The sequence below is a fragment of the Cynara cardunculus genome (assembly GCF_001531365.2).
Source record: "Cynara cardunculus var. scolymus isolate 2C chromosome LG 1, CcrdV1, whole genome shotgun sequence".
In the NCBI taxonomy this organism is placed as follows: domain Eukaryota; kingdom Viridiplantae; phylum Streptophyta; class Magnoliopsida; order Asterales; family Asteraceae; genus Cynara; species Cynara cardunculus.
The window spans coordinates 46,295,785-46,305,735 of NC_037528.1; the positions used below are offsets into that span (position 1 = coordinate 46,295,785).

General features: G+C 41.5%; 1 protein-coding gene across 1 annotated transcript in view; it reads right to left on the reverse strand.

The window, feature by feature from the left end:
* Positions 1–164: 164 nt before the first annotated feature.
* Positions 165–9,951, reverse strand: part of LOC112521069 (RNA polymerase II subunit A C-terminal domain phosphatase SSU72) — a 15,322-nt gene continuing 5,535 nt past the window's right edge. The window contains exons 4-5 of the mRNA XM_025129712.1: positions 546–664; positions 165–465 (exon numbers count right to left, since the gene is read on the reverse strand). Coding sequence (XP_024985480.1) covers positions 364–465; positions 546–664 — 221 coding nt within the window. The 3' untranslated portion in view covers positions 165–363. The remainder of the gene's footprint in view (positions 466–545; positions 665–9,951) is intronic.

A 9,951-nucleotide genomic window follows, 5' to 3' on the forward strand; every position in this document is an offset into this window, starting at 1 on the left:
ACCTAAGGTGGTATCTCCTTAGCCTTCACCTATCATGCATAATCATGAAGGTTCTATCCTAAATTGTAGCTCTTTGTGTAACCACATTGACAACTTATTTCTTCATGCCTTAAGATGTCAGCTTCACCATGACAGAGTCAGGTACGGTCGTTTGGTTACAAGAATTTGAAAAATGTCAAGCAAAGTTCATACAATAGAAAGTATATTGACACAAAAGAGAAGGAACATATATGGTACAAGAATTTTCAAAAACCACATTGTCTAATAGAATCAAATTGATTTCGACTACTTGAGACAATAAAGTAGCATATGGACACTATGTCGTGTACTTCTCAGAATGTAACTAACCTAGAATCCAGTAGGTCAATAGAAGGAGATGGCATATACGACCTTTCTACGGTGTTGTCGCTCAAACGTAGATATAACATCATCGATCACATCTTCCCAACGATCAGTTGCTTCAAGCTACATGTTCAGGAAATATTGCATGGTGTAGTAATTGATAAACAAAGAAACAGAGTTGAAAAACACGAGATGGTACAGACCTCTTGACACAATGCTAGAGTTTGACGAGCGCCAACCGCAGCCTCATCATGGTTATCTTTTACTTCCAAGTTTACCACCAGCACAGGTTTCAGAAGAATATGATCACGAGTATGAAGATCTGCACGTAATTATCGCCAGTACACGCAGATTCAAAAAAAGTATTAAAAATGAATAAAATGAAGACTACATGAACAAGATTAAACCAAACCAAACCAAACCAAACCAAACGAGCCCAGTATATGCCACCCAAAGGTGGGGCCCAGGGGCAGGATGTGCACAAACCGATCCTCCACTCCAAACCAAAGAGTAGAGCGGCTGTTTATATGAAGATCCCCGCATGCAAAAAGTGTGTGTGAAAAAGAAAGCTTCCTCAAAATATATGATTCTGTACTTGAGGTAGATGGATACAATGAGATAGTGATCAAATGGTTGATTCTTGCTAATGAAGTTCATAACTGAAAGAACCATTTGCATACCATCAAATATGTTTAGCTCTATTTTTTATCAAATTAAGAATGGAAGAAAACAAAAAATTCAAATCATCTTCCGTTCCCCATCTTTTGCCCCATCTCCCTCACAAACCCCCAAGAAATTTATTTCACACACCCAAGCACTTCTCTATCAATTCAATGAACTTGTTCAATTCACAAACCGCTCCTAGAAAGAAATTTGCACTAGATTAAACAACCTAATATTAAAATTTCATCGGCTCTGTAATTATCTGGTTATCACCTTAACTCTGAACCTCCCTTTGACAAAAAAAGACTGGCATTGAGTTGTAATCTACTCCAGTTGGGTCGTCATCTCCGAGGTAGGGCACAATATTACTTTGATTAGGTCATCATCTCCGATATAGGGCACAATCTTACTTTGTTTGGGTCGTCATCTTTTCCCTATGTGTTGTCATCTTCCTCTCTCTCTTTCTCTCGGGCAAGCATCACCAATACCCAAAAAATAATCTTCACACACCGACTTGGTTTTATGGTCAGAGAAGATGTATGGAAGCAAGTGGGTTTAAGTTTAGGTTCTGACAGATATGCCCATCATAGGATATTCATTACAACTCTAGTAGATGCTTAGAAAAAGCTCATATTACATGATCTAGTAATGTTGCAAGATGCTTATTTGGTAGCATCAGTCTAGCTCCATTAGGAGAATAAAGGATGAGTGTATGCAACAACAAGCCTTTTATCCCAAGCTAGTTTGGGTAAGTTATAATTGAAATTAAACAAAATAAAACAGTGCAACTGAAAAGCAAACATAAGGAGGTGAAGCCCCTAGGGTTCTGGAACATGTATAGCATCCTTGCACTCCCTCTTTTCTAAGGCTAACACGTTCCATATACTCCACTAGCAAATCTCTCATCACTACTTCCCTCATGCCAGTCTTTGCCGTCCTCAATGTCTCCTAACAACCTCCTTTTGATATTATTTGGTTGTCTAACTGGTGCATTTGACAGTCTATTCTGGAGACGAGTATGCAAGCATGCATAAGTTCCTTGAATTCGAGTAAGATGATACAAACTGAGATTATTCTTGGAGTTTTCTGCTCTACTCTTCTCTATTTGATCTTCTTTCCCGTTTCTGTCGATCAATATATCACATCTAGTCATCTACAGCAAATAAAAACATGCTACTGTAAACACAGCAGTTGATACATTTGCACACTAGTCCCCTCTAATCCAATATCATGTTCAATGCACACCCAAAGATAGAAAGAGTTCACCCCTTGATTTACTGATGCTGATGTGCACAATGTCAACTTTTACGTAGCAGTATGCTCCCTATCTCCATCTATAACAAATGACCAAAGGTGTGCAAGCTACTCTAACTGGATTGTTTTTATGTACTGTTGATAACTATCTTTGTAACTCCAAAATGTTTATACTTGATCTTATATATTCAAAGCTAGGTAAATCTGAAAGGAAAATAAATTATGTATAGAAACGGACATATAGCCACATGAACCCGATAGAATTTCTATACAGGAAATCTAGGCCAAAATCAATACGCAGGGCAACAACCAATGCTTTCAATACGCAGACTCGTCCGATAGAGAAATATTGAACCATTAGGGAAAATCATACTTGGGGATAGGGGTGCTCACGGCCCGGGTTGATCGGTTTGGAGCCGTTTTAACAACCCAACCCAATGTTGGCGGTTTGAAAAATTTCAACCCAACCCAACCCAAACAAAAGTTCAACCCAACCCAACTCAACCCGTTCGGGTTGATCGGGTTGTGTTTAAACAATGTAAAATCACATAAAAATAAAGGAAACTTTCATTTGAAATACGACCGACCATTCAAGATAATATGCAAGTTCATCACATATTTAGATATTACAATAAAAATGCCTAAACCAAATGATAATACATCAATCAACAACAATAGTTTTAGACGTTTCCAACCCCGATGCTTTCGCTTTCTTGACGTTGAGGTTGGTCATGTCATGATTGTCATCTACAATTCAAAGCTAAAGTTAAGGTCGGGTTCATCGGGATGTCGGGTTGGTCGGGTTTTTTTGCGCCTGACCCGATTCCAACCCAATAAGGTCGGGTTGGCTAATTTTTTTATCGATCATGCAGGGTTACCTCGGGTTGGGTTTTTTTTTTAAAATTCGGGTTGGGTTGGTCGGGTTCATCGGGTTTTTGAGCACCCCTGCTTGGGGATACACCTTGGCTTAAACAGACAGCTTACCCTCACTTCTCCCATAGCCAATATTCAAACTAGGTTGAACGGCTAACCATCTCACAGCACATACAAAGTCAAGCCTCAGGACTATCAAATGCTTGGAAAGCTTTGGCCAGGACTCCCACCCACTCTAAATAACATACAAATTCAAGTTGTGCCAACACACACCATTGTCCTGACCCTCTTATGGATCAAAGTTAGTAGTCTGTCACTAAGGCCGTCAAGCTATATCTCATCTATTAAGAAAAGGTGCAGCGCAGTAGTAAAACATGAAAGTGATGAACGGAACTATGAAACACATCATGCTCTATGTTACACCATCATTAGTACAATCATGGTCATCAAAAACCATCGATTACATAACATAATTTTAACCAGTAAACTTCTTTCCAAAAAAATAGTTTTAACCAGTAATGTAACTTCACTCCATATATCTGTCTTTCATTGATCCAGAACTTCCTTCTATGGTTCTACATTTCATTCCACAAGGATGAGAACATAACATGAGATAATGTTCATCAAGCACAAGCACTACACTGTGAAATATAATTAAGTGGCTCATCAGCAATGTAACATATTGTATGCTCATATACCAAACAGTTAAAGCAAACCTTTTCTCCACATACATATCTGCATCATTAACTTCCATACTTGTTCCAGTAGTGAAAAACCCCATAGTGAATGCATATCCCTTGCCTAGCTCCATTATTAAATTCCTTGACTTCCCACCATCACCATTCACCGCTATTACTGTTGGACCCAAGACTCTGATAAACCTCCTTTGAGGTTTACGTATAGAAGGAGAAATCAGATTTAAGTAGTTGAGTCGTTGTTTCTTAGTTTGAATAAGGGAGGGTAGTTTGGTAATTGTTTTTGGGTTTAAATAGTGGGCTGTTCGGTAGAATGGGTATTCTGTTTTTCAATTTCAGTTTAATCAGTTTGAGCGACAGCTCAGGGAGAGAACCCAGACCTCTCGAAAGTCTGGGGTTGTATCGATTTCATGTTTCAATAGATTGGCCGACGATTTCACAATTGCAAGTTACAATCGATGTGTTCTAGCTATTGTATTTCAGTTACTGTGTGTTTACCGCTTGCGATTAGGACTGTGGAGTTCGATTTCGGTTACGATTTAAGATAGGGTACATCAGACTCATCTCTGATTTCTTATGGTTCCAACCCTTCTTATGTGTGTGTTCCTTTCATTGAAGTGCTGATGCTCATCTGGTCATCTATATCCGACATTTGAAATTATTATAACTTAAAAAAATCCATGATCTCCTTACTCTCATCTAACCACTTAAGTTTCCTCTCATCATCTACCTAATAAGGTGCAAAACAAGCAAATTCAGTAACTTGGTCTCGTAATCAGCGACAATTATAATACATTTTTACGCATTCCAAATTCCTCCATCTTTCTCATCCGATTAGGTAAAAACTGTTACGGATCCAATTGTTATGGACCTAAGCCCACATAAACCAAATATTTTAAAGGTATATTCTAGAAGGTCCAAAAGGGTAGAAAAGGAAAGTGGCTAAGAATGTTTGTTGGAGGAGTGGTGCTTAAATAAGGAGGGGGCTGGAAAGGGTAGTCATTCTGTTATTTTTCCTAACATGTAATTGGCTCTTTGCATAGGCTTAGAGAGAGGGAAGTTTTCCYTGGATTCCCTGTTTGTTTCCAGCTTTTGCATTCAATTAAAATCAGCCGACTTACTCCTTCTCAACTCTGTCTTCTAATTTTCTTATTAATCTGATAATTGTTCTTCATCACTGGTCCGCATCGACCTGCTGTATGTCCATGGAAACCAGAGCTCAACAAACCCGTCTCGATCAACATGAGGAACAACTCCAGAAACTTCAGTCGGATGTTCTGGAAATCAAAACGACAATTAAGGCTTGGGAGGGCGATCGTGCGGAGGAGGAGGAATTTCGCAAAATCGTCATGTCCTGGGTCAAACAACAAGGTAAGCAGACTACTTCGGATGTTGGGGGACCGTCGATGGTGTCCAGTGGCCCTCCCCTCATTCCGACATCGTTGGTGGGTGATGTCCCGGTGCGTCAGAGCAGCGAAATCTCCAATTCGGGTTTTTCAACAGGAGGAGGATTTACGATGGCGTCGGGAGGGAGTCCTGCAATTATCGGCTCACAATCGGGATCTCCACAAGGATTTCCTTGGGCCGCAAAAAAAAATCAAGCTGTCGGAATTTCATGGTTTTGATCCACAGGGGTGGATTAAGAAGGCGGAATTGTATTTCGATATTCATGGTACGCCTCTTCATCTTCGCATTCATTTGGCGCAGTTAAGTACGGAAGGCGTCGCTCAACACTGGTTCACAATTGTTAGTCAGATTTATGATTCGATCACGTGGGAACAGTTCACCCGAGAGCTGTTACAGCGTTTTAGTGGCCTTGAAATACAGAACCCGTATGAGCAGCTCGCAACGATTAAACAGGTATCCTCTATTCATGATTACATAGATGATTTTGAGTACATATTATCCTTGGTTCCCCGTTTGTTGGAACCTCAATCTATGGGTTATTTTGTTGCGGGCCTACAGGATGAGGTTAAACGATGGGTACGTCTACATCGTCCTCAATCCCGCCTTGATGCTATGTATTTAGCCAAGGATGTAGAGGCAATGATCTCGCCCGGCAACATGGCGTTATCTCGATTTCGTTACCAAGGTGGGGTGGAGTAAATACCGGGCACTCTTATGATACTCGACCCACTTCGTTGGACCGCTGTGAGTTTAAAGGGCCCAATGTTTCCTCTAATAGCGATAAGAACATGCTTCACCGGCCGGATTCAGGTCAGTTATTTCCCGGTTCACGTGTTCCCGGAGCATCTTCACTCGACAATGCTCAGCTCCTTAATCGCAATCGGGGGGTCCGATCACTTACTCGCACAGAATGGGAGGAGAGGCGAAAGAAGGGGTTATGTTTCCGTTGTGGACAACAATTCGGTCCAACTCATAAATGTCCGAAAGGAAAGCTGCGGGTACTTTTGTTGGGTGAGGATGAATCAGTAGGCGATGATGGTGAAATTCAGGTGCTGGATACGATCGATGATCAGGTGGGTCACGGTGAAGCCGATGTTCCTGTCGGGTTATGTTCCACGTTGGAATTTTTAGAAGTTTCGTCTAATTCGTCGACCGGTGGGACAACCTTGAAAATTGAAGGGGCAATTTTTGGCATTCATGTGGTAATTTTGGTAGACAGCGGAGCCACCCATAACTTCGTCTCACGGAAATTAGTAACGGCTTTGGGGTTGCCTGCTAGTTTATTTTCAGGTATCAACATTTAGTTGGGCGATGGCCATAAGATTTTCGTTAATCAGTGTTGTTCGAACTTGAAAGTGTGGGTGGGAACTCGTGAATTTGATGTTGAAGCGTTGGTCTTTGATATGGGGCATTTAGATATGGTGTTGGGTATCGAATGGCTCAAAACGTTGGGTGAAGTTATTCATAATTGGGAATGATCGTCGATGCGTTTCCAATATCAGGGCACTGAGGTGCACCTCCAAGGTCTTGGAAAATCTCAAGGATCGCAATCGTCGCTTCATACTTGGTTATCTTCGATGGTTACATCTCCTTCTCTTATAACAACGGATCGGGTGCAATCTAAATCGGCAGAGGTTGAGGCGTTGTCCATAACCCAACATCGAGATTTACAGACACTATTCGACAGCTTTGCGGCTGTGTTTCGTGAACCGACGGGTTTGCCACCCAAACGTACTCATGATCATCGAATTTCGTTGATTACTCCGCATGAGCCAACCTGTGTTCGCCCCTATCGATATCCTCACATTCAAAAGGCTGAAATCGAGAAGTACAGGAATTACTGAAATTAGGAATGATTCGCCCAAGCAAGAGCGCCTTTTCGAGCCCCGTTATATTGGTACGAAAGAAAGATCACTCATGGCGTATGTGTGTTGACTATCGGGCACTTAACAAAGCTACTATTCCCGATAAATTTCCCATTCCGGTAGTGGACGAGCTCATTGATGAGTTAAAAGGTGCCCAGTTTTTTTCAAAATTGGACTTGAAATCGGGGTATAACCAGATTAGGATGACGCCRGACARTATTGAGAAGACTGCTTTCCGCACCCATGACGGTCATTACGAGTATTTGGTAATGCCATTTGGGCTTACAAATGCTCCGGCGACTTTTCAAGCTGTGATGAATGATATTTTTCATCCATTATTACGCAAGTACGTGGTCGTTTTCTTCGATGATATCCTTGTATACAGCCCTTCTTGGTCTAGACATGTGGATGATTTGTGGATTGTGCTTCAAACATTATTTGCTAATCAATTTGTGGTTAACCAAAAGAAGTGTTCGTTTGGCAAACAGTCAATCGAGTATTTGGGCCATATAATCAGCGGCAGCGGAGTTGCAATGGATCCCAAAAAGATCGAAGCAGTTTTAGCATGGCCAGTACCCAAACAATTAAAAGGGTTGCGAGGTTTTTTAGGCCTCACGGGGTACTATCAGAAGTTTGTTCGACACTACGGAAGTATTGCGAAACCCTTGACGGATTTAACAAAGAAAGATTCCTTCTCTTAGAATTCGGATGCCCAACAAGCATTTGATGCCTTGAAAAATGCTTTGGTCACGGCTCCATTATTGGCTTTCCCAGATTTCCAACTTCCATTTGTTGTGGAATGTGATGCTTCAGGCAAAGGAATTGGGGCTGTGTTAATGCAACAACAGCGTCCAATTGCTTACTTTAGTAAGGCGTTAAGTGAGCATAATTTGGCGAAGTCTGCTTACGAACGGGAGATCATGGCGTTGGTTTTGGCGGTACAACATTGGCGTTCCTATTTATTAGGAACTCGTTTCACGGTTTATACCGACCAAAAGAGTTTGAAGTTTTTACTTCAACAGCGGGTAACAAGTCCAGATCAACAAAATTGGGTGGCGAAATTAATGGGTTATCAATTTGAAATTTGTTATAAATCGGGCCACGAGAATAGAGCGGTTGATGCCTTGTCACGTCGGGCTGAAGAAGGCGAGTTACACTCAATCGCATCGTACCCAATTTGGCTGCAAGGGGCTCAGCTTATTGACGAAGCCAGAAACGATACGGAAATTCAGCAAATTATTCACGATTTGCAACGCGATCACGCGAGCCACTCCGGTTATTCGGTTCGTCATGGCATTTTGTTTTACAAAGATCGTTTGGTCATTTCGCGAGTTTCTAAGTTTATTCCTTCATTGCTCGAGGAATTCCATAAATCGGCATCCGAAGGTCATTCTGGCTATTATCGCACTTATCGACGTTTGGCTTCTACTTTGTATTGGCCAGGAATGATAGCGGTTGTCCAGCAGTTTGTTAAAGCTTGTGACTTATGCAAACGTTGTAAGGCTAGCTCTACTTCTCCGGGTGGTCTCTTACAGCCATTAGATATTCCCAATGCAATTTGGGAACATCTATCGATGGACTTCATTTTGGGATTGCCCAAATCTAAAGGTTATGATGCAGTGTTAATAGTGGTAGATAGACTCTCAAAGTACAACCATTTCATACTCTTATAACATCCTTATACGGCAAAGCCAATCGCTGAAATTTTTGTCCGTGAAGTCGTTCGTCATCACGGGATTCTGAAGTCCATCGTTAGCGATCGTGACCCATTATTTTTGAGTCACTTTTGACAAGAAATTTTTCGATTGCAAGGTACTCAGTTGCGTATGAGTTCCGCTTACCATCCAAAATCGGATGGCCAAACTGAGGTTATTAATCGTTGCTTGGAAACGTATTTACGGTGTTTGGCAATCGATCAACCACGTTCATGGTCTATCTGGATTCCGTGGGCGTTCTGGTACAACTCCTCCTTTCATGGGACTACGGGTACCTCTCCTTTCGAGGTGGTGTATGGGCGAAAACCTCCTACCGTAATTCAATTTATTCCCGGCGAAGTTAGGGTGGACGCTATGGGTCAAGAGTTGCAGGATCGAGATGAAGCTATTAAGCAACTAAAGGTCCATTTGTTGCGGGCTCAATCGATAATGAAAAATCAAGCAGATAAGAAACGTCGAGAGGTGAATTTTCATGTGGGCGAATGGGTTTATGTAAAATTGAAGTCTTATCGACAAATGTCAGTTGCTCCTCGTATACATCAGAAATTGACAGCAAGATTTTTTGGGCCGTTTAAAACTGTGGACCGAATTGGAACAGTCGCTTACAAATTGGAGTTGCCGGTTTCCTCGAAAGTACACCCGGTTTTTCATGTTTCATTGTTAAAGACAGTCGTACTGTCAAATGCAGTGGAGCAGAATTTTCCCCCGGAGTTGGAGGTCAACACAGCTGATATGTTGTTTCCAGTTGCTATACTTGCGGAGCGTACGGTGGGATCTCACAATGATTCAGTGTTACAAAGGTTAATTCAATGGAAGGATCGTTCCGTGGACGAGGCAACATGGGAAGATGCGTTGGTTATTAAAGGCCAATTTCCGGATGTAAGTCTTGAGGACAAGACTTTAATTGAAGGGCGGAGTAATGTTACGGATCCAATTGTTATGGACCTAAGCCCACATAAACCAAATATTTTAAAGGTATATTCGAGAAGGTCCAAAAGGGTAGAAAAGGAAAGTGGCTAAGAATGTTTGTTGGAGTGGTGCTTAAATAAGGAGGGGGCTGGAAAGGGTAGTCATTCTGTTATTTTTCCTAAAATGTAATTGGCTCTTTGCATAGGCTTAGAGAGAGGGAAGTTTTCC